The sequence below is a fragment of the Somniosus microcephalus genome, unplaced genomic scaffold, assembly GCF_052327205.1.
Source record: "Somniosus microcephalus isolate GS21.2 unplaced genomic scaffold, FLI_Smic_1.0 unresolved_chr1, whole genome shotgun sequence".
Taxonomy (NCBI): Eukaryota; Metazoa; Chordata; class Chondrichthyes; order Squaliformes; family Somniosidae; genus Somniosus; species Somniosus microcephalus.
The window spans coordinates 56,177,642-56,202,930 of record NW_028225179.1 but is presented as its reverse complement, the minus strand read 5'-3'; the positions used below and the strand labels follow the sequence as shown (position 1 = coordinate 56,202,930).

General features: G+C 47.6%; 1 protein-coding gene and 1 long non-coding RNA gene across 2 annotated transcripts in view; both read right to left on the bottom strand.

The window, feature by feature from the left end:
• The window catches only part of LOC147095310 (uncharacterized), a 35,491-nt gene extending 28,732 nt beyond the window's left edge, over positions 1-6,759 (bottom strand). Inside the window, exon 1 of the long non-coding RNA XR_015074779.1 lies at positions 4,600-6,759. This is a non-coding gene — a long non-coding RNA (uncharacterized LOC147095310). The remainder of the gene's footprint in view (positions 1-4,599) is intronic.
• Positions 6,760-7,924: 1,165 nt separating this feature from the next.
• LOC147095309 (uncharacterized) lies at positions 7,925-24,516 on the bottom strand. Its single transcript, XM_085973630.1, has 4 exons — positions 24,394-24,516; positions 24,158-24,288; positions 20,196-20,325; positions 7,925-9,521 (listed from the first exon to the last, which is right to left on the bottom strand). Exons 1-4 carry the CDS (start codon positions 24,514-24,516, stop codon positions 9,507-9,509), a joined length of 399 nt encoding a protein of 132 aa, XP_085829756.1. The 3' UTR covers positions 7,925-9,506.
• Positions 24,517-25,289: the final 773 nt, after the last annotated feature.

Sequence of the window (25,289 nt, the reverse complement as noted above, 5' to 3'; positions counted from 1 at the left end):
TTTTGCTACAAGTAGCTGAACCCAGTCCACTTTGGCCAGATCCTGCCTTATCATGTTAAAATCGGCCTTCCCCCAATTTAGAACTTTTATTTCCGGTCCATCTTTGTCCTTTTCCATGACTACCTGAAATCTCACTGAATTATGGTTACTGTCACCAAAATGCTCTCCCCTACTAACACTTCTACCATTTGCCCGGCTACATTCCCTAGAATTAGGTCCAGTACCGCCCCCTCTCGTAGGACTTTCTACATGCTGGGTCACAAAGCTCTCCTGGACGCACTTTAAGAATTCCACACCCTCTAAGCCTCACACACTTTGACTATCCCAGTTAATATTGGGGAAGTTGAAATCCCCTGCTTTATTACCCTATTATTTCTACACTTCTCTGAGATTTGCCTACATATCTGTTCCTCTATCTCTTCCTGACTTTTTGGGGGCCTATAGTACACTCCGAGCAGAGTGCTTGCCCACTTTTTGTTTTTAAATTCTACCCATATGGCCTCATTAGAGGAACCTGCTTCTGTTAGATTTCAGGAGATGGTTTTATTCCTGTTCCTGGCTGGGGTGGAGATCGCCTTTACAGAAGGTAAGTACTGTAGAAAATATAGGGACAGAGTGATCTCCTGGAAGAATTTCGATCGCCTAGATGGGTCGGAGAGGAATTTCCCAGATTTTTTTCTCCCAAATTGGCCATTGGGTCTTTATCTGGTTTTTCGCCTCTCCCGGGAGATCACATGGGTTCGGGTGGATGCAGCGTGATAGAAGATTTGAGGTTAGGATCAGATCAGCCATGATCTTATTGAATGGTGGAGCAGGCTCGAAGGGCCGATTGGCCTACTTCTGCTCCTATTTCTTATGTTCTTATGTTCTTATATCATCCCTCCTTACAGCAGTAATTGAGTCCTTGATTAATATTGCGATACCCCCTCCTCTTTTACACCTCCCTCTGTCTCGCCTGAAGATTCTATTCCCCGGAATATTGAGCTGCCAGTCCTGCCCCTCCCTCAACCATGTCTCTGTGATAGCAACAATATCATACTCCCATGTGTTCATCAACACCTTCAATTCATCTACCTTACTTGCAAGACTCCTTCCATTATAATAAATGCCATCCAGTCTTGCCATACTCCCTTGTGCCGTTACACATTTGCTCTGTCTGCCAGACTGACCTTTTTTCCCCACTATATTTGGCTGTGCATCACCCCTTACTGTAGCTCCACTCCGTACACCATCCCCCTGCCAAGTTAGTTTAAACCCCCACCAGCACTAGCAAACCTCCCTGCAAAGATGTTGGTCCCGTTCCGATTCAGGTGCAACCCATCCGACTTGTACCGGTCCCACCATCCCCAGAAACAGCCCCAGTGATCCGAAACTAAAGCACTCCCTCCTGTACCAACACTTTAGCCACGCATTCATCTGCTCTATCCTCCTATTCCTATGCTCACTAGCACGTGGCACCGGGAGTAATCCAGAGATTACAACCTTTGAGGTCCTGCTTGTAATCTGCTACCTAGCTCCCTAAATTCTTGTTGCAGGACCTCATCCCTTTCTACCGATGTCGTTGGTACCAATGTGAGCCATGACCTCCGACTGTATACCCTCCCCCTTCAGAATGCCCTGCAGCCATTCAGTGACATCCTTGACCCAGGCGCCAGGGAGGCACCATACCATCCTGGAGTCACGTCTGCGGCCACAGAAACGTCTATCTGTTCCCCTTACAATAGAATCCCCTATCACTATTGCTCTCCCACTCTTTCACCTCCCCTCCTGTGCAGGACTGGAGGACAGCTAATGTAGCACCATTATTCAAGAAGGGTTGTAGGGATAAACCAGGGAATTACAGGCCAGTGAAGTTATTGGAAAGAATTCTGAGGGACAGAATTAGTCTCCACTTGGAGAGGCAAGGATTAATCAAGGTTAGTCAGCATGGCTTTGTCAGGGGGAGATCATGCCTAACCAATTTGATTGAATTTTTCGAGGGACCAATTTGATTGAATTTTTCGAGGGAGTGACTTGGTGTGTGGATGAGGGTAGTGCAGTTGATGTAGTCAACATGGACTTCAGTAAGGCTTTTGACAAAATCCCACTTGGGAGACTGGTCAAGAAATTAAGAGCCCATGGTATCCAGGGAAAGTTGGCACATTGGATCCAAAATTGGGTTAGTGGCAGGAGCCAGAGGGTGATGGTCGAAGGTTGTTTATTGTGACTGGAGGCCTGTGTCCAGTGGTGTACTGCAGGGATCAGAGCTGGGTCGCTTGCTGTTTATAGTGTAATTTAATGATTTAGATATGAACGTAGGCGGTATGATCAGTAAGTTCGCAGATGACACGAAAATTGGTGGAGTGGTAAATACCAAGGAGGGAAGCCTCAGGCTACAGGACGATATAGATGGGTTGGTCAGATGGGCATAACAGTGGCAAATGGAATGTAACCCTGAAAAGTGTGAGGTGATGCATTTTGGGAGGACTAACAAGGCAAGGGAATACACAATGAATGGTAGGACCCTAGGATGGACAGAGGACCAGTGGGACCTTGGTGTGCATGTACATAGATCCCTGAAGGCAGCAGGACAGAGAAGGCTGAGGGGGGACCTGATTGAGGTGTACAAAATTATGAGGGGCATAGATAGGATAGATAGGAAGGAACTGTTTCCCTTAGTAGAGGGGTCAATAACCAGGGGGGCATAGTTTCAAGGTAAGGGGCAGGAGGTTTAGGGGGGATTTGAGGGAAAACGTGTTCACCCAGAGGGTGGTTGGAATCTGGAACTCACTGCCTGAAAGCGTGGTAGAGGCAGGAACCCTCACAACATTCAAGAAGCATTTCAATGAGCACTTGAAGCGCCATAGAATAGAAGGCTATGGACCAAGTGCTGGAAAATGGGATTACAATAGATCGGGTCTGCGCTGTCCATCAAGCCCTATGTGCCGAAGGGCCTCTTTCTGTGCTGTATAACTATGACTCTAATTAAAGAAAGAGCCTGTCAAAAAGGAAAAACAAGGCCCATTAGATTTACAGAGAGGAGCACATCGGAGGCATGTATACATAAGCAGGCGGATATGTAACTGGACGATGAAATGTAATACAATGTGTTCAGGAATGGGGCTGGATGAGACGTGGAGGCAGAGGTTAGAACCCAAAGCAAGCTTCCCTCTAGATTAACAGTGAAATCTTGCAGGACTCCAAGCCCCTGCTGGGGCCTGGCACATCCTAGACAGCTCATTTTAAAACTGGGGTTGCAGAAGGTGTGATCAGCTCATGCAATGTGCTCAGAGCACAGGCTGGGCTAAGTGTTAAAGTGTTTGGACAGTCCTGTTACATCAGGAATCTAGCCTGAGAAGGTAGACCTGGACATAGAAAGAGAGAAAACGAGAAACTGGGAGACAGAGAAATGGAGAAACTGGGAGTGAGAGGCAGGGAGAGAGATAAAGGTGCAGAGAGAGGGGGAGACAAAAGAGAGAAGTGAGTGTGAGAAAAATAAACGATAGAGAAAAGGAGAGATGGCTAGAGTGAGGGGAAATAGTCAGTAAAATAGAGAGAGACTTAAAGCAAAATGAGGGAGTGCAAGTGAGCTAATATGGCAGAGAGAAGCAATACAGGTGGAGAGATGAGGACTGAGAGTGAGGCAGAAAGAGGGCCCAAGAGGCAGTGAAGATAAAGGGTCAGAGACAGCGAGGCAGAGAGAAATGAGAGAGCTAGAGAAGGGAGAGAGAGAGAGAGAGCAAAGGTGAATGAGAGAGAGAAAACAAGGTGGGGAGAGATAGAGCCAATGACACAGAAGGAAACAGAGGCAGAGGGACGAGACAGAGAGAGAGACAAAATGCGGCAGATAGTGAAAGAGAGAAAAAACCGAGATAGAGGAAGCACGCATTAGATAAAGACTAAATCCCCCTTTACACGGTCGCATCAAATGGCCTGTGGGTCTAATTAACAGCAAAATAAGGAGCAGGACTGGGCCATACTCCGGCATTCACTAAGATCATGGCTGATCTTCCACCTCAATTCCACTTTCCTGCCCGATCTCCACATCTGATGCAATGGATGTCGATTTCCAATCTGCATGAAGAACCCTGTTCAAGGGAGATACCGTAAACCTGAACAGTCACAGTGCTGGCTCTCTGGGACACCGGTCTTATCTCAGTACCTTTCTGAATGTGTTATTAGGCACAGAGATTCCCTGCACCAGTTTCCTCTTCCCATTTCCTGCGATTCCCAAATCTTCTCCCAGCCTCATTCCACTCTCGAACACCTTGCCCTCTGTAAGTGATTTTCTCGGGCGCACCGAAAACACACCTCTTACTACAAGTTCTGGACGATAGGGATTATATGGACAGATCAGACTTGGACACCCATTTGAGCTCAACCGTATTGTGTTCAATAGGATTAACAACACTCGTAACAGTACAAAACAATACAACCCTGGCTTGTCCAACAAGCCATACCGTGCTAAATTACCATGGTCTGATAAAAGAACCCTCCCGTGAAATAAGCTAACACAGGACCCCAGCACGAAACCCCTCTAAGGGTTGGTTGGGACTTACAATCACCCCCTCACACAGCTAAGTGATCTTGTGGATGTGTCGGCGCAGGCAATATGCTCACCCCGATTGCCCGTTGTCTTGCTTGCAGCTTCTTCCTGTACGTCTCGCTCCTGGTTCCGTACCGCTGACGTGGTATCCAAGTTCCAGTTTGAGTCGCGGTCCATTGATGAGGGATGACGAGCAACGCTCAGCTTCTGGCAGTGTTCCGTCGAGCCGGGCCTCTCTTGGGAGACTCGCTGTAGATTGATGCTGAGGAGAAGAGAGAGCAAGAGCAGCCCGCGAATGGCTCCTTATATACCCAAAACCCATCACCTTTTCTCCCACCAATACTGAACCATGTTATGTATTGTTGCAGGTCCTGTACCATGTCATTCACCGTGAGGTGTACCGTGGTGAAATCTGAAATGGGGATGATGCGCTCTTGCACCACCTGAACCTGTGTGGGGTTTGAAGCAGAAAGCTTTGTTGACGACAGGTCACCAAGTGTCCTGGTGTACCCGATACTGGTCCACACTCATCGTGACGCAGTACGTCCTGTTGCTTGCGTATGCTACCCGTGGTGGAACGTGGCTCTGGGCCATCACCTCCATGGTGCACTTTCCGATTCAAATCCACACACTGGTCGGTCGAATGCGTTAAGGTGATGGGGACACAACACCATGTGCGCGCCCCTGCTCTGGCACCCCTTGAGGTCAGTGCCGGTCATGGCGAGCTCCCACTTTATTACGAACAGTGGGGCCCCATTATGCTGCCCGTGCACCTTGTTCCTCAGGACGCCAATGTTTTCTACCTGGTATACCAGTGCTGGCCGCTCTGACCTGCCCATTACCGGCATTCGGAGTACAATTCCCATTACTGTGTGGTTGGACTGGCCACAATCAACTGGAACCGGGTAGGCCCCTGAGGCCAGCCGGAGTTGACACGGGCTCATCAGATTCTCATACGGGCTCAGCACGGTGAGCTGCCAGTTTCTAACCCAGGAAGGGACCCGACCTTGCTGCAGGTCCTCCAAATTACTGTGCCCTTCGTTCAGCAACCACGCACCGTACAACACACACGCATCATTTCTAGCTGCCTGTGCCGACGCATTCCGATCCTCCCTGATCAGACTATTGATCGTCTGAGTGTGCGCCTCCAGCTCGGCTATGACCTCCTTTAAATATATGGTCATAGCCTGGTCCTCACGTAACTCTGACCCCTCGAGCTCGTTACCCTCCCCCAGTATCTTTCACAGCTGATCCCTTAGAGTGATGACCTGCATCTGCAGCTGTGCATCATCCAAACTGTTCATCAGAGACGATCCTGTGCTGAACGCTGTGGAACCCCTCTCCTGTGTCTCCCGGAACCAACACGACTGTTCATATTAAATGTATTTAACCTTCCCGACTCTCATCCCCGTAACTTAGCTCGTAAAACTGGCGGAGCATCACTTTCAACAAGGCCTCGTAAAGCCTCTCCGTTTCTGCCGGACACCACCGGGGCAGCTGCACTCGGGTTAAATTCAAAATGACCGGCGCTACCTCATAAGGTACATCATGATACACGATCTTTCTGGCTGGGACCAACGCTAACCTGTTTCTCGGTTCCGGTGTGGTGGCGGGACACCTAATCTCTGTTCCTTGTACCTGTGGGCAGGGGCTTCCTCTCTTGTGCAACGAGTTCTGTGGCATTTAATGTGGTGGGAGGGTCTGGGATCACACAGCAGTCCAAACTCTGATCCCATCCGATCGCGGCCCCGGAGTCCTGCCATTGCCGCGAAAAGGCAATCGACACACGCATCCGTTCCGCCCTCAACACACACACTTAAATGCCCTGCTCCTCCTTCCACCACTTGTTCCAGCACACTTCCACTCCCCCATTCGTCCCCGTAATCTGTTGGTATGTGTCGTCCCCCAATCTCTCCCAGTCCGCGGATCTGTTACCCTTGGCCTGGTCCAACTTTCTCAACCACCGCCCCAAGGGAATGTGTCCCTCACTTTTTAATGAAACTCGCTTCCCCTCAGTCGCCCTAACCTGTGTGGCTGTGATCTGCAGCTTGGGACACAGTATGGATGCTTCCCCAAATGTGAAACCGGTGTGGTTGGAGTTTCTAGTCAAATTTGATGCCAACCACCCCGGCCACCTTCCCTCGTGGAAATAAGCAGCCATCCCGTCAGTCTCCCCTGTCCTACCCCCGTGTCACGGTGGGTCCATTTCCTCCTGTGCAGCCATAGAGGAAGGAAACTTCGGTGTCTGCTCTCTCCATGTGTCCCGTTCCTACCAGAATTATGAGCACGCTCAGTCTTAGGGTTGTCTCCATCTTACTTCTCCGGTTTCTTCTGATTTCTATATTAAGACAAACAGACAAAGCAACATCTCTCCATGAGAGGTTTTTCCTCCATAGGTCTGACTTTCGTTATTTACATAAAGTAATAGTTCATTCCACGTTATCGAGCGCCCTCGGTTAAAACCTCTCCAGCCGGGGCCTCTTGCGGCTCGTGGTCGGTGAGTAAGGAGGCGCCCATGGCGGCGCCCATGGCACCCTGGGCTGTGGCATCCGACTGCTTCACCTTGCCGCCCCGTTCTCTGTGTCATCATCATCGTCCCACACCATGGAAAGAAGACCCGCATCCACCAGACTCATTATCGTGCCCTGGTTTTCCCTAGCCTTTGATTTCCCCTCCTCGGGGTTAAACAACTTGATGTGATACCATTTTGTGCGTTTCAGGAGTCTCACCACATATACCATGGGACTCGCCTTATCTACGATGTTATAAGGCCCCATGTACAGTGGCTAGAAAGCCCCTACGTGGGCTTAGTTCCTGACCATTTCCTGGTCTCCCACCATCATAGATACATAAAAGATAGGAGCAGGAGTAGGCCATTTGGCCCCTCAAGCCTGTTCTATCATGTAATGAGATCATGGCTGATCATCCAAACTCAGTACCCTGTCCCTGCCTTCTCCCCATATCCCTTTAGCCTTAAGAAATATATCTAACTCCTTCATGAAAATATTTAATGAATTGGCCTCCACTGCCTTCTGTGGTAGAGAATTCCACAGGTTCACCACTCTCTGGGTGAAGAAATTCCTCCTCTTCTCTGTCCTAAATGGCTTACCCCTTATCCTTAGACTGTGACCCCTGGATCTGGACTCCCCCGCCATCGGGAACTTCCTTCCTGCATCTACTCTGTCTAGTCCTGTTAGAATTTTATAGGTTTCGATGAGATCCCCTCTCATTCTTCTAAACTCCAGTGAGTATAAGCCCAATCGACTCAATCTCTCCTCATACATCATTTCTGCCATCCCAGTGTTGTAGCTAATTTGGGGCTACGTGGACCAGGTGATATTCTAGGTCGACACGATCCCAACAGAAGCCTTTGGAGTCAAATAAAACTCTGACCACGAGTGAATGGCAAAGTAAAAGAATGCTTTATTGCAGAGCTCTGGGAGAAGCAGCTATACACCCGGTGTGCAATCGCCACACTTCTCGTTTTGTACACTCAAGCCGCTTACTTTTATACAGAGGTCAAAACAACTTAGACGGTTGATTACATAATCCTAGCGACACCCCGTGACATCTAAAACGGTTATCTATTCTTAAGCAAACGGTTACATATTCTGAAACCAGCAATGGCCATATGTTAATTTGGGCCTCTGGCCGCAGACAAGATAAGCAGAAGTCCAACCTATTTTTCGTTGTAAGGTGACCACAATCGTTCAATAACAAAACTACAGCTGGCATTATCTCAACCCAGCCTACGTGCGAGCTCAGGGGGCCCCTTTGTCAACCAGTTTAATGTCAAGTATCCCGACAGTCTTTGCAAAAGTCCTTAATACTGAAATTCTCCTCAACAATCCCTCCTTTTGGTGCTGGACCACGATTTTCTTGGCCCAGCTGACCACCAATCCTCTTTCTTCAGTGTTGTTCCTACAACCACTGCCTCTTCCCGGGGACGTCAGGCGGCTCGGATTCGTCCGTCTTGTCTTGTTCCATAAGCGATAGTTCGTCTGCCTGAATCGCACTGACTGGCATTGTCGCTGTCATCGCCATTTTGCAGCAAACTCGCACTATAGTTAGCAAACAGCATATTGCAACACATATCGCAACGATGATAGCCAATGCATGCGTTATCCAGGAACCCCATCCTGTTAGTCCTAGCCACTCCAACCATCCTTCTCCCGGATTGGTATGGACTCTCTTCACTTCATCCTTCATGTGGTTTACTAAGTTTGTGATATTTTCCGAACTATCAGGGATAAGTACAGCACTCACTTCCTATCAAGACACAGGTTCCTCCTTGTGCTGCAAGGAGGTAATCTAAGGCCATTCGATTTTGGAGGGTTACTGTTCTAATGGCTACCATTTCAGTACTCATTTCTGTTAAAGCTTCCCCAGTAACATTGGCAACTACCTCTATTAACCTTGCCAACTTCCTTGTTTCATCCATTAAGTTCATTATTCCATAGGGAGGGTTTATTACACCAAAAAATCTTTGATAAGCTCCTAGCTCTCTTTTAATCCGGTGTTTCTTAAATTCGTGGTGTCTCCCAATCTCATTCAAGAGGTGAATGTAGGGTACCACATAACCTAAGTAACACGAACCCGTCCAATTCCGGGGTAACCATGGATAGGCTCGGTGACCACATATAAAATATGTACCATTATAGGCTTTTAGACTATCTAGCCCAGGACTTGGGTTACTTGGATCCTGCTCTTGATTGAATGTGCTGGGTCCCGTTAGGATAACGGACTCCGTGTACCCCGGGTTACCGTAACAATGCATATTATCGCAACTAAACATATTACGGTCTTCATTTTCAATTTTAAGTAAGGACTGCCTGTCTGAAACTGGCTTATGGTTTCTCTGGCCCTCCCGATAACACTCTTGTAACAACGCGTTAAGATAAAAGCACACAAGCACAACCGATGCAATAAGCCACGAAATAAATGCCCACACAGGCAAACAGATCAAAGTATCAGGCATTAATCATCTGATGTTGACCTGGAAAATAATACAAGGGTGTATTATTAGTAACTTCTATGCACACCCCTTCTGAGGTAGATTAAGGCTTAAAACTTAAAATGGGTGTTGGATGTCAGCAGGTCAGAACGATCCAAACACCATAACAGATCTCGCATAATCGCAGTCACCTTTCCAAGGCCGAGTACGAGTTCTGTAACCCCGAAGCGTAATCCTTCTGCCTTAACCAAACAGTATCAATTCTCAATCTGCGTTGTACGCCCCTACAGATTGAGTCCTTAACACAATACCTTAACAACTTTAATCTTAATTTTATGCTGGTTACATTCATTTAGTCAGTCTTTTCTTTCGTGGTTTCACTCTCCCCGGTAGTCTCCGTCTCAGGAGGCTCCAGGGATGACTTTGGCTCATATATCTTTAGCTGTGTCCAATGTTTCCACACTCCCTTTCCCCGTATGTCTAGACAGGCGCAAGTATCTCCGCTAATAATAACTTCGTAAGGCCCATTCCATTTGGGAGCAAAGCCTGATTTGGTTGGTAATACCTTTAGCATTACCCTAGTTCCCGCTGTAGGGACTTCTGGTAACGGGAAGGGGAATTCCTTCTCGTCCTGCTCCCTCTGGCGGTACCTTACCTGCGTCCGCATTTCTTTTAATTGTTTACTCATTTCTTGGACATATCGCCGTAGCTTGTCCTTTAAGGGGCCTACATCCACCCCTCCCGTAATTATGCTTTCTGGCAATTGCATTGCTCGTCCTGTCATAAGTTCATGCGGGGCAAGGCCTGTGGTACGATTACAGGTGGCTCGTAATTTCATCAGAATGATAGGTAACACTTCCACCCATGTTTTTCCCGATTCCTGCATGGCCTTAGCCAGCGCATTTTTTAGTGTTCGGTTCATTCTTTCTACCATCCCCGAGCTCTGGGGATGGTAGGGTATATGAAACTTTTGCTTAATTCCCATTAACTGGCACATATGTTTGACCACACCTCCTGTGAAGTGGGTCCCTTGATCCGAATCTATCTGGAGCGGCATTCCCCAACGTGGGATTACCTCCTCCGCCAAGATTCGAGCGACTGTAGTGGCCATACAATTTCTGGTGGGAAAGGCCTCCACCCATCTTGTGAATTGATCAATGATTACCAAGCAATACGTCTTACCCTTTGACATGGGTAGGGGCCCCGTAAAATCAATTTGCAAGTGCTCCCATGGCCCTCGGGGCCTGGGTTGGTGTCCTAATCTAATCTTAACCGGTCTTCCTGGGTTATGCTGAGCGCACACGATGCATCGTTGACAATACTTAGCAATGTCCCGCCCCATACCCTTCCACCACCACTCCTTAACTAAAGTCTGTTGCATCGCCTCCTTTCCAGAGTGGCTTAATCCATGGTGTATTTCGAGTAGGGTATTCTGTATACACTCGGGGGCCATTACCTTGTTATTTATTCGCCATACTCCGTCTGCTGTTGGTCTGGCTCCTCGTTCTTTCCATCTTTGCCTTTCACTAGGTAATATATCCTCGTGTAGCTCGGCAATACTAATTTCATTTCCTGGGCTATCTACACTGGCTACAGGTTCCTCGGGTTCCCATCCTAAGGCTAACTCCGCGGATGGTTTCGCTATCTGCTTTCCTTCCTTCCGTTCTAGGTTTGCTTCTTTCCGTTCCAAGATCAGGGCTGCCTGAGCTGCCCTGTCAGCTGCCTGGTTGCCCATATAACCCGTCCATTCTGGACTGTCTCTGGCTGGTTCTTTTTGGTGTGCTTTAATCTTTATTACTGCGACCTGTTTAGGCTTATTACTAGCTTCCAGGAGGGCTTCGATTCTTTCCTGATGTCTTATGGGGGTTCCTCCGGTAGTTACAAATCCCCGTCTGCCCCATGTAGTCATGGACTACACCGAACGCATATCGGCTATCTGTATATATATTTACAATTTTATTCTCGGACTCTTCTAATGCTACTGTCAGAGCCACTAGTTCTGCTACTTGGGCTGACAAGCCTCCTTCAAGTCTCCCCGATCGTACAGTTCTCATCTGACTATTTACTACAGCCCAGCCCGTACGAGGCTGTCCGTCTATATATTTTCGGGACCCGTCCACGTACAGGGTCTCTTCAGCCCCTGGTAACGGAGTGTCTTTTATCTTGTCTCCCTCTAAGTCAGCATCTACATCTCCACAATCATGGGAAATACCCGACCCCAATACTCCTTCAACGGTTTTGGTTGCTTACAGTCTCTAATAAAGTGTCCTACCTTACCACAATTGTGGCAAGCGCCTTTCGGTTTTGTCCCTGACCCGACATTGTCGGATTGGACTGCACTTACTCTCTCCTTCTTCACTTGCACCTCTTCCTTCTCCCTAGTCTGTAATCCGTCAACGCCACATGCCCATTCAACTATCTCATCATATACTCTGGTAGTCAGTACTCCTAGTTTTAGGATTGCCTGATTGGGGGGGGGGGGGGACAGCCCATCTTTAAATGCCTGGATAAAGGCTGGGTCTGTTCTCACCGCGTTTGGCTGTCCAGAGGATTCTCCGTAGACGGCGAACAATCGTTCCCCGTATTCTGAAGAGCCCTCTCCTTTCTTTTGTTTACACGCCGTTATTTTATTCCAATTTGTGGGGGCCTCTCCTAACACCCCTTGTACTGCTATTTTGTATAACTGGAAGGCGGGAGTCATTTCTTCCTTATTCATTTTTAGTGGGCATTGATTCACCCATCTTCCGTTGCGGTAGTCTGTGTTGGCATTGCCAGCGCCTTGGTTTTCAGGCACCAACCGCCATCTGTCCACGGGGCATGCTGCCTGCACTAATTGGTGTACGTCCCTAAGGTGGAGGGAATGACCCTGCCAAACTGAATCCAGCTCCGCCCAAAATTTAGTGTTAGAACTCCGGGTCTGTAGTTTTCCCAGACGGCTCATAACGGCTTCCTTTTCACCTGGGGTAAATGCTTTCCAATCTGCTCTTCCCCTATTAGCAACCACTAGGTCATTCAGTGGGTCTTGCCTTGTCACCGGTGCTACATTATAAACTGGGGGTGCGCTGGGGTTGGTATATGGGGGCAGAGCTTCTTCTCTCCCTGTCTCTCCCCAGGTTTGTCGGTTATATTCTCTCAGCCATTGTTGTTGTCCTTCATTAACTCCTTTGAGGACTTCTATTTGCTTTTTACATCCCTCACACTCTGTTCGGAGGTTATCTATCTGAAGTTGTTTTCCCTTAAGACTCACCGCTGCCTTTTCTATCAATCCTGCCAATTGATGAACCAACAGTACTCCTGCTTTTTTAGTTCTTCCCTTTTTCTGTGTGTCCCACCATGACCGCTGTTGGTCCAAACCTTTGGATACGTCCCACCCGTCTTCCTGCATTCTTTCAATAAGGGTACATCTATCCGTCATAAAAGTATCGATGAGGGAGCCCGGGGGCCCCCGCTTCAGATCCTTACTCGACATTATGTCCCTTGGTCACTATCTTCGGCCCCCCGATTCTGAGAACACAAATACCTTTCTCTCGGGGTCCGTCACGTGTAGGTAAAGGTTGGTCCGGCTCCTTTACCTCTCCTCTCCTCCAGTTCTCCTCCCAGGCTATACCTAGTTTCCCTGGAATTACAAGAAATAATGCAGTCTTACGGTTGTTAGTATCCTAGCTCAATTTTACATATGCCATCTCACCTCTCTTTTGTTCTTTTAGATCACTCGAGCGTGTGTCCGCTTGATCAGGGCGGCCAGTCACTCGGTGACCCTGCTCGCAGCGCCAATTGTTGTAGCTAATTTGGGGCTACGTGGACCAGGTGATATTCTAGGTCGACACGATCCCAACAGAAGCCTTTGGAGTCAAATAAAACTCTGACCACGAGTGAATGGCAAAGTAAAAGAATGCTTTATTGCAGAGCTCTGGGAGAAGCAGCTATACACCCGGTGTGCAATCGCCACACTTCTCGTTTTGTACACTCAAGCCGCTTACTTTTATACAGAGGTCAAAACAACTTAGACGGTTGATTACATAATCCTAGCGACACCCCGTGACATCTAAAACGGTTATCTATTCTTAAGCAAACGGTTACATATTCTGAAACCAGCAATGGCCATATGTTAATTTGGGCCTCTGGCCGCAGACAAGATAAGCAGAAGTCCAACCTATTTTTCGTTGTAAGGTGACCACAATCGTTCAATAACAAAACTGCAGCTGGCATTATCTCAACCCAGCCTACGTGCGAGCTCAGGGGGCCCCTTTGTCAACCAGTTTAATGTCAAGTATCCCGACAGTCTTTGCAAAAGTCCTTAATACTGAAATTCTCCTCAACACCAGGTATCAGCCTGGTGAATCTTCGCTGCACTCCCTCCATGGCAAGAACATCCTTCCTCAGTTAAGGTGACCAAAACTGCACACAATACTCAAGGTGTGGTCTCACCAAGGCCCTGTACAACTGCAGCAAAACATCCTTGTTCCTGTACTCGAACCCTCTCGCTACGAAGGCCAACATACCATTTGCCTTCTTAACCGCCTGCTGCACCTGCATGCTTACCTTCAGCAACTGGTGCACAAGGACACCCAGGTCTCGCTGCACTTCCCCCTCTCCCAATCTATTGCTGTTCAGATAATAATCTGCCTTCCTGTTTTTGCCACCAAAGTGGATAACCTCGCATTTATCCACATTATACTGCATCTGCCTTGCATCCGCCCAATCACCCAACCTGTCCAAATCATACTGGAGTTTCTCAGCATCCTCCTTACAGCACACACACGCCCACACAGCTTTGTGTCGTCTGCAAACTTGGGAGATATTACATCTAGTTCCCTCGTCTAGATCATTAAATATATAATGGCCCAGAAATTCGGCTCTCCCCGGGTGAGTACACACGGGGTACTCACCCGTAGGCCGAATGGAATTGCCGGCTTCCTGCATGCACTGCGCATGTGCGGGAACCCGGCACTTCCGATCCTCTGAACGAAGAGGTTCAGAGGTCGAACACGTGCGCAGGAGAGGCTGCGCGTGCGCTTTGAATTTAGGATATTTTTACAGGTTTTCCCGGGAGGGTAAGCCTGCAGGATTTACACATTTAAAAAGCAGGCTTAAGGCCTGCTTTTTGCAAGGTAAGTGGTCAATTAATTTAAATTAAAACATTTTTTCCACAGGTTTATTATTTTTAAATACTTTAAAGCAAGGTAAGTTTATCTTTAGCCCCATTATAATATAAAATTATTTTTTTCAAAAATTTAAATTGTTTAAAATAGTTATTTAATGTAATTTATAGTTTATTTAAAAATTGTGATTAAAAAAAAAAAATTTATTTGAAGATTTAATGATATTTTGGGCCCGTAGTAGTTATAAGTTTTGACAGGTCTACCTGTCAATCTTATGAATGGGCTTTTCCCTCCTCCGATTGGCTGCCCATGGCTCACGTGATCCCAGGGGACGTATCGCACTAACTACGCCCCTGAGCCACGCAAGCACAGCGTGCCGGCAGCTGGGCCAGGCCCCGGAGCGGAATTCCACGGGGCTCTACAGCTCAACTGCTGGCGCACAAGGTAAGTGCAGGTCCGGGGCTTACACCCGCGGGAAGCCCCCGACCCGAATTTCTTGGCCACTGTGAATAGCTGGGGTCCTAGGACCGATCCCTGCGGTACCCCACTAGTCACTGCCTGCCACTCGGAAAAAGACCCGTTTATTCCAACTCTGCTTCCTGTCTGCCAACCAGTTCTCTATCTAAGTCAGTACCTTGCCCCCATCACATGTGCCTTAACTTATCAAAAGCCTTCTGAAAGTCCAAATACACCACATCCACTGGTTCTCCCTTATCTATTCTACCAGTTACATCCTCAAAAAATTCCAGTAGATTAGTCAAGCACGATTTACCTTTTGTAAATCCATGTTGACTTTGTCCGATCCTGTCACTGTTGTCCAAGTGCTCTGTTATTACATCTTTTATAATGGACTCTAGCATTTTCCCCACTACCGATGTCAGGCTTACCGGTCAAAGTTCCCCGTTTTCTCTCTACCACCTTTTTTGAATAGTGAGGTAACATTTGCTACCCTCCAATCCATTGGAACGGGTCCAGAATCTATAGAATTTTGGAAGACGACCAGCAATACATCTACTATTTCTAGGGCCACTTCCTTAAGTACCCTAGTATGTAGATTATCAGGCCCTGGGGATTTATCGGCCTTCAATCCCGTCAATTTCCCTAACACTATTTCCCTACAAATACTGATTTCTTTCAGTTCCTCCCTCTCATTAGACTCTATGTTCCCCGACATCTCTACTACGCCACCGTACTCGGTTGACCACACCATCCTCCTCCAATGACTCTCCACCGTGGGACTGACTCACTGACCGACAACGGCTCCCGGTTAAGCAATGCCTTGATTTCAAAATTCTCAACATTGAGTTCAACAATTTCAGACTATAACCCCCATTTTTTCAGGCGGCAGCTGTTTATGATTCTGCCATCCCCATTTGCAACATTTAACCACTCGTGCCTTGCATTCTAGCACAGACCGTCCCTTAAGTTCCTTCCTCCCCCCCCCGCCCCTTCCCTGCCTCTGCACCTGCTTAAAATCGGTTACATTTCCAACTTTTACCAGTTCTGAAGAAGGGTCTCCAACTTCAAACGTTAACAATGTTTCTCTCTCCACGGTTGCTGCCTGGCCTGCTGAGTGTTTCCAGCATTTTCTGTTGTTATTTCAGATTTCCAGCATCCGCAGTATTTTGCTATTGATAGATTTTTGAGAGGTAAGGGTGTTTGTGTCTATACATACACACAAAGACACAAATACATACAAACACACAGATTCAGGCACACAAGACACCTAGTAACACACAGGCACATACACAGATGGAGACACACATACACAAACCTTCAGATGGACACAGAGACACACACATTTCAGACAGACACATGCAGACTGAGCAGGAGGGAGAGGGTTATGGTTGTAGGTGGGTTGAAATCAGTGACGGAGAGAGAGGGTTTAAACAGGCTTCTGAAGGCACTATTTCGGCCAGTCTGCCAAATTAGGGCCCAGTGTGGTACAAATCTGACCTCTCACCAAGGACTGTGTTTGAACTCCCCACATTCATTTTACGCAATTCCTTTAGATCGATAGGGGTGAAAGGTTGGAGTTTTGACCCTCCAACACCCAGCCCCTTGCTGAAGATTGTTTCGAGTGTTGTACTGTCTTTTTGCAGAATTCACCATACTTATGTTTTCCTCAAGTCATTATCGTAAATCTTATTGTGTTGTGATCCACACTGTCCAGATTTTCCACTTAAGCTCACTTCTCTTATCTGCTCTTGTTCATTTCCCATTATAGATCCATCAGTGAATCCTCTCTTGTTGGGCTTCTTACGTACTGGGTAAGAAAGGATTCCTGAACACATTGTAAAGACCCCATTCCCATTTCCCTACCTCTTCTTGCCAGGTTATTTTGTGCAGTTGAAATCTCCTATGATTATTATATGTATTTTACTCATTTCATAGATTTCCTTACATATTTTCCCTGCAATTCCCTTCCACTATTAGGTGGTCTGTAGAAAATCATCTGCAGTGTTATTTTAACCTGGTTTGTATACCTGCTCCCCCGAGGCATTTGTGTCCAATATGCAAATACGCTCAGCAGGTCAGCAGCAATTGCAGGCCAATTATTCAAAGATTTCAGATAAATGCACAAGTGACTGTGGTAAACCACTGTTTGTATTCCACTGTGTACATGCCTGTACATGCCTCGGCTGACTCCTCCCACGAACCCAGGTATAAAGGTGACTGCGCCACAGCCCCTTTGTATTCTGGACCGGTCGACCACTCGAGGCACACCTTCATTCTCTTGTTAATAAAAGCCTGTTAATTGCTCGCTTAATCTGAGTCTTTTGAGTTGTTGATAGCGCATCAATTTTATTAACAAGATATTTATAATGGAGAAGATCCTCACACCAGCATGCCTGGACTTAGATCATCGGGAGGCGGACTCATCCACCAAGTTTACTCACTGGCTTAGGCGTTTCGAAAAATTCCTGACCGCCACCGCTGCAATCAAATCGGACGAGGACAAACTGGATGTCCTGACCTCCAAAGTGAACCACCGAGTGTACTCGGTCATCCAAGATGCGACCTCGTACGCGGATGCTATCAAGCTCCTCAAGGACCAGTACACGCGCCCAGTGAACGAAGTGTACGCCAGGCACCTTCTGGGGAGTCGTAAACAACCTGAGGAATTGACCGAGGAATACCTTCAGGCACTGTCTGTGCTTGGCCGGGCCTGTGGTTGTAAGGATGTAAAGGCCGCCGTGTACACAGAGGAACTTATCCGGGACGCTTTTGTAGCGGGCCACAGGTCCAATTACACCCGACAGCGACTGTCGGAGCAGAGTGACCTCGACCTCAACAAGGCCTCTGAACTCGCACTATCATTGGACGCAGCCTACCGGGGCATGGATGCCTACTCCTCTGCACCGTGGACGCTGCGGGGAACGACAGCCTGGGACACGGTAGGACCGTCTCATAGCGCCGTGCCACCCCAGCCACATCCCAGCAACGGCCCAACTACCGCAGCAGTGTCTCAAGGCCAGAAATGCTACTTCTGTGGCCAGGCCAAACACCCCAGAGCGCGCTGCCCGGCGAAAAATGCGATCTGCTCAGGCTGCGGGAAGAAGGGACACTACGCCAGCGTCTGCAGGGCCAAAGCCACCCCGAACCCCAGCAGCGCCGCGTGTGGGCCGTGCGGGCCGCCATCTTGGGCCTCCCCAGCCATGTGCGAACCACCGGAACAGCAGCCATTTTGGACGCCTCCAGCCACATGGGGATCATGGACGCCGCCATCTTGGACGACAGCCGGGACGCAGCAGGCCCCCAACACCGCCTCATCTGATACCCGCAGCGACACACCGACCCCTACGCTGGCCTCCGTTACACTGGACCAAGCGAGACCGCACCAGCTGGCCAGTTCCACAATGGACATTAAGGTAAATGGTCACGAAACAATCTGCCTCTTTGACTCTGGGAGCACGGAGAGCTTCATCCACCCCGACACGGTGCGGCGTTGCTCTCTCCCAGTCCTGCCTGCGCACCAGCGGATTTCTATGGCCTCCGCGTCCCAGTCGGCGGACATTGGCGGCTACTGCATGGTGACACTCGTAGTAGACGGGACTGTACGATAATTTTAAACTTCTGGTCCTGCCCCACCTCTGCGCTGCCGTTCTACTGGGGTTAGATTTTCAGTGCCACCTTAAAAGTGTTACGATGGCGTACGGTGGACCCCTCCCCCCACTCACAGTCCGCAGCCAGCAGCTTCCAAATTGCCCGCCGCGCACCAGGTGCAACCTCTCCACACTCAGAGTCACCCCCCCCACTGTTTGCTAACCTCACCCCCGACTGTAAGCCCATCGCCACAAAGAGCAGGCGATACAGTGCCGGGGACAGGGTTTTCATTAAAACCGAAGTGGAGCGGCTCCTGAAGGAAGGGATTGAGGGCAGCACCAGCCCCTGGCGAGCCCAGGTTGTGGTCGTTAAGGCCGGCGAGAAGCAGCGCCTGGTCATCGACTACAGCCAGACAATAAATCGCTACACCCTGCTGGACGCTTACCCACTCCCCCGCATAGCTGATATGGTCAACCAGATCGCGCAGTACCACGTCTTCTCGACCATTGACCTGAAACCAGCGTACCACCAGCTCCCTATCCGCCCGGAGGACCGCCAATATACTGCCTTTGAGGCAAACGGCCGCCTCTGTTGATAGCGCATCAGTGACCAAACCGATTCTGTTAAAGAAAAAGGCTTTCAAAAATTGTGAAAAACAAGGCCCAGTAGATATACAGAGGAACACATTGGAGGCATCGTATACATAAGCGGGGGGATATGTCACTGGACGAGGAAATGCATTAAAATCAGTTCAGGAATGGGGCTGGATGAGATTCAGAGACAGAGGTGCAGCAGAGGTTAGAACCAAAAGCAAGCTTCCCTCACAGCAAACTCTTGCAGGACTCCAAGCCCCTGGGGCAGCCTGGCACATCCTGGACAGCTCATTTTAAAACTGGGGGTGCAGAAGCTGTGATCAGCTCATGCAATGTGTTCAGAGCACAGGCTGGGCGCAGAGAGGAAACAGAGATAGAGGGGACAAAGAGAGGAGAGAAAAAGAGAGAAAGAGCGACAGAGTGAGAGGAAACAGACAGCAAAATAAGTGAGAAAGAGAGAGAGAGAGACTTAAAGCCAAAAGAGGGAGTGGGAGAGTGAGAATGAGGTAGGGAGAGGAGAGAAAAAGGAGATAGTGGCAGGGATGGCGAGAGAGAGAACGAGGCAGAGAGAAGAAAGGGGGGGCGATACAGGTGGAGAGAGGGGGACTGAGAGTGAAGCAATGAAAAGAAATGCAAAAAGGCTGAGACAGCGAGGCAAAGAGAAATGAGAGGTAGAGAGAGAATAGAGCAGCTGAGAATGAGATAGAGAGTAATTGAGAGAGAAACAGGTGCAGAGATGAGAGTGAGGCAGAGCAAGAGATAAAATGAGGCAGATAAAGAGAGAAAAAATGAGACAGAGGAAGAATGGGCTAGAGAGAGAGTAAATCTCCCTCTACACTGTCGCATCAAACGGTCTGTGGGTCTGATGCAATGGATGTCTATTTCCAATCTGCCTGAAGAAACCTGTTAAAGTGAGATATCCTGAACCCTGCACAGAGTGCTGACACTCTGGGACACCTGTCTTATCTCAGTACCTTTCTGAATGTGTTATTAGGCAATCGCAGAGATTCCTCCTGCGGTTTCCTCTTCCCATTTCCTGCAATTTCCAAATCTTCTCCCAGCCTCATTCCACCCCCGAACACCTTGTCCTCGGACACACTGATCCTAAAGAGAAACAAGACAGGGAAGTGAAGCTGTGATCAATGCAGTAAGTTTTATTTCTGAGTACAGCCCATTATTCTGACAGCAGTGACACAGGGTCAGGGGTTACGGGACCTAAACAATCAAACAGAGCCCGCTTCCCATGAAGGAAGGTTTCATTCAGTGAGAACCTAGATGCATACCCACAGAAGCATGTACACATACATATATCACAATATATACACACACAGACAACCCATAGCTCTCTAACTGGCGAGAAGCTGGGAGCTGTAGATGAGCAGAGAGAATTAGGGCTCCAAGTACTTAAATCAGTAAAAGCTAGAGGACGGGTACAACAATAATTAAAGAGGCTAATGGAATGTTGGTACTTCAGCTGTAGAGAGTTCTGGAAAGACCCCATCTGGAGAATTGCATTCAGTTCTGGGCACCGCACCTCAGGAAGGATATACTGGCCTTGGAGGGAGTGCAGCACAGATAGACCAGAATGATACCAGGGCTCCAAGGGTTACATTATGAGGAGAGATTTCATAAACTAGGCTTGTATTCCCTGCAATATAGAAGGTTAAGGGATAATTTAATTTGATTGAGGATTTTCAGATGTTGAAAGGAATTGTTAAGTTAAATAGAGAGAGAGACTTATTCCAGTGGTGGGGGAGTCTAGGACAAGGGGACATAATCTTAAAGTCAGAGCCAGGCCATTCAGGAGAGAAGTTAGGAAACACTTCTTCACGTAAAGGGCGTAGAAGTGTGTGACTTTCTCCCACAAAAAGCAGGCGATGCTCGCTCAATTAATAATTTACATTCTGAGAGCGATACATTTTTGTCAGGCAAGGGTACAAAAGTATGTGGAGCTAAGGCAGATGGAGAGTTACAATACAGATCCACCATGGTCTCACTGAATGGGGGAACAGGCTCAAGGGGCTGATTAGCCTACTCCTGTTCCTATATTCCTCACTCCAGTTTATACAGAGTAGCAGCATCGAGCACTCACAGAGCAGGTACAATACTGAGCTACCTCTACATTACCATGACATTCCCCCATCCCGGCTCCAGATTTACACAGCCACACCACTAAGAATGGGTTATGGTTGTAGGTGGATTGAAATCAGTGATGGAGAGCACTTGATCGGCAGACTGGCTGTTACGTGCCGATCTAGGACCTAGTGTGGTACAAATCTGACCTCTCACCAAGGACTGTGTTTGAACTCCCCACATTCATTTTACACAAGACCTTCAGATCGGTAGGGGTGAAAGGTCGGAGTTTTGACCCACTGACGCCCGGCCCCTTGCTGAAGATTGTTTCGAGCGTTGCACCGTGACTTTTCAGATTCACCATAGAATTACATTGTATTTACAGCAAAAACAGGCCATTCAGTCAAACAGGTTCATGCTGGTGTTTATGCTTCACACGAGCCTCCACCCAACTTACTTCACCTCATCCTACCATCATATCCTTCTATTTCTTTCTCCCTTATATTCTTATCTAGCTTCCCCTTAAAGACACTCTGCTATTCACCTCAACTACTCCATGTGCCAGCAAGCTCTACATTCTCACCACTCTCTGGGTGAAGAGGTTGCTCCTGAATTCATTATTGGATTTATTAGTGACTATCTTATATTTACGACCCTTAGTTTTGGACTCGCCACACATGGTAACATCTTCTACATCTACCCTATCAAACCCCTTCATAATTATACAGATCTCTATTAGATCATCCCACAGCTTTCTCTTTTCTAGAGAAAGAGCCCCAGCATGTTCAGTCATTCTGGATAATTAGAATCTCTCAGTTCTGGTATCATCCTTGTAATCGTTTTTGCACCTTCTCCAGTGTCTCTATATCCTTTTCATAATATGGAGACTAGAACTGTACACCGTGTTCCAAGTGTGGTCTAACCAAGGTTCTGTACACATTTAACAGAACTTCTCTGCTTTTCAAATCTCTTACTATAGAAATGCACCCCAGTGCTTTGTTTGCCGTTTGATGGCCTTGTTAACCTGCTTTTATTGATTTGTGCATCTGTTCCTCTAGATCCCTTTGCTCCTCTACCCCATTTAGACACTTACTATCCAAGGAGCTCGCGGCCTCCTTATTCCTCCTACCAAAATCCACCACTTCACTTACCTATATTGAAATTGATTTGCCATTTACACACCAACCTGACAGTTTAACACCATCTTGTATTTTGTCAGTCCTCCTCTGTATTAACTATACACCCATATTTGCAGTCATCTGTAAATTTGGAATTTATACTGACTATTCCCGAGTCTATATAATGGTGCCTCTGCTCTCTCTTCCCTTGCTTCTTTTAGTACCGGGGTTTTATCCTCTGTAACTTTTGCTAGTTTATCAATAATTTTCCCCCTTTCTATTTTAAATGTCTCGATACCTTTTTTGATCTCTTCTTCCAATGCCATGTCCAACTTGTTAGTCTACCTGGTGAAAACGGAGGCAAATTAATTCTCCAATATTGCTGCCATTTCGCTGTCATTACCTGTGAGTTTATCTTGGCCATCCTTCAGTGGCCCTGTCCCTATCCTGTTTTATGTTTTGTTCTTCATGTATCTGTAGAATACTTTACTTTTTCTTTTTATATTCCTTGATAATTTAATTTTGTCGTAGTTCTTTGCCTTTTTAGCATTATTTTAACGTGACTGCGAACCCTGCTCCCCCGAGGCATTCGAGTCCTATAGGGAAACACGCTCAGATCAACAGGAATCGTTTGACAATTATTCAAACATTACAGATACATTTATAAAATGACAAAACAGATTCAATTAAAGAAACAGGCTGTCAAAAATAAGGAAAAACAAGGCCCAGGAGATTTACAGAGAGGAACACATCGGAGGCATGTATACAAAGGCAGGCGGATATGTAACTGGACGATGAAATGAGGTTAGAACCAAAAGCAAGCTTCCCTCTAGATTAACAGCGAAATCTTGCAGGACTCCAAGCCCCTGGTGCAGCCTGGCACATCCTGGACAGCTCATTTTAAAACTGGGGGTGCAGAAGCTCTGATCAGCTCATGCAATGTGTTCAGAGCACGGGCTGGACACAGTGTGAAAGAGTTTGTGTTCGGACCGTCCTGTTACACAATTAATCTTGACACGGAGAAAGAGAAAGGGAGAAACTGGAAGAGAGAGAGACACGGGGCAGAGAGAGAGGAAACAGAGACAGAGGGGAGAAAGACAGAGGGCGATCGAGTAAAAGAGAGAAAGAGAGTCAGAAAGGGAGAGAGAGGTGGGCAGTGTGAGAGGAAACAGAGACAAACACAGACACAAAGCAAAAAAAGTGGGATTGGGAGACAGAGAATGATGCAGAGATAGAGGGGAGGGAAAGATAAGATAGTGGCTAAGATGGTGAGAGAGAGAATGAGGCAGAGGGAAGAGAGAGGGGCGATACAAGTGTAGAGAGAGGGACTGAGAGTGAACTAGAAACAGGGACCGAGAGGTAGAGAAGAGAAAAGCAGAGAGTAAGCGACAACGAGGCAGAGAGAAATGACAGCGGTAGAGAGGAGAGAGAGAGAGACAGAGCAAAGGTGAATGACAGAAAATGAGGCCGGGAGAGATTGGGCCACTGAGAGAGAAAGAAACAGAGGCAGAGAGATGACAGTGAGGCAGAGAGAGATGAAGGAGCGAGAGATATAATGAGGCAGATAACGAAAGAGAAAAAACATGAGGGGAAGCACGGGTTAGATCGACAGTAAATCTCCCTCCACACTGTCCCGTCAAACGGTCTATTTCCAATCTGCCTGAAGAAAACTGTTAAAATGCGATATCTTAAATCCCGAACAGTCAGAGCGCAGACACTCTGGGACACCGGTCTTATCTCAGTACCTTTCTGAATGTGTTATTAGGAACTTGCAGAGATTCCCTGCAGCGCTTTCCTCTTCAGATTTCCTGCAATTCCCAAATCTTCTGCTAGCCTCCTTACACCTGCAAACACCTTGTCCTCGGACACACTGATCCTAAAGAGAAACAAGACACGGATGTGAAGCTGTGATCAATGCAGTAAGTTTCATTTCTGAGTACAGCCCATTATTATGACAGCAGTAACACAGGGTCGGGGTTACGGGACCTAAACAATCAAACAGGGCCTGCTTCCCATGAAGGAAGGTTTCATTCAGTGAGAACGTGGAGAGTTCAGGCTGGTGGGACTCCATCACTGGATCTTTCACTGTCTCGGTTTGCAACATCCGAACCCACCGGGAAGGATTGTGGGACAGACAGATACGTAGGGCGAGTTGGAGCAGTCGCCAGGACTGGTGAACTATTCCAAATAGAGATTCAGTTGCTGAGGGTTTACAGGAGTTGTTTGCTGCTGTTAAATACCAGAATCAAATTAATCAGAATGCACCAATTTAAACAAAAAATTCAGCACTTTCTGGGGAGGTGAATGGCCCAGACACATTGGTACTGAACAATATTTATAAAGGAACAGAAGGGGAAAGGAGAACGCAGATACACTCGGACACTTGCGTACATATAGACACACATGCACGGAGAGACATACCCTGAAACACATACACAAGCCCGTACACACATATACACAGCCACACAGATCGACACACAGACAACACACACACATACATACACTTCTCTAAACATCGATATGCTAGGAACTGTGGATGACCAGAGAGATTTACGGGTCCAAGTAGAGGAATCACTAAAAGGTAATGGACAGGGATAAAAAAAATAATGAAAAAGGCTAATGGAATGTTGGCCTTTAACTCGAGAGGGCTGGAATACTAAGGGGATGAAGTGATGCTTCAGCTGGACAGAGCTCTGGTTAGACCCCACCTGGAGAACTGCATTCAGTCCTGGGCACCGCATCTCAGGAAGGATATATTGGCCTTGGAGTGGGTGCAGCGCACATTCACCAGAATGACACCGGAGCTAAAAGGGCTCAATTGGGAGGACAGGTTGCAGAGATTAGATAAGTGTTCCCTGATATATAAAGGATTACTGG

What these genes read in the sequence shown, in the direction of transcription:
- LOC147095309 (XM_085973630.1), bottom strand. Translation starts at nt 24,516, where the DNA reads ATGTTGCAAACCGAGACAGTGAAAGATCCAGTGATGGAGTCCCACCAG. An exon ending in TGTTTGATTGTTTAGGTCCC is followed by an intron (nt 24,289 to 24,393) that starts GTAACCCCGACC and finishes GTTTCTCTTTAG; the next exon opens with GATCAGTGTGTCCGAGGACA. An exon ending in CTAATAACACATTCAGAAAG is followed by an intron (nt 20,326 to 24,157) that starts GTACTGAGATAA and finishes GTTTCTCTTTAG; the next exon opens with GATCAGTGTGTCCGAGGACA.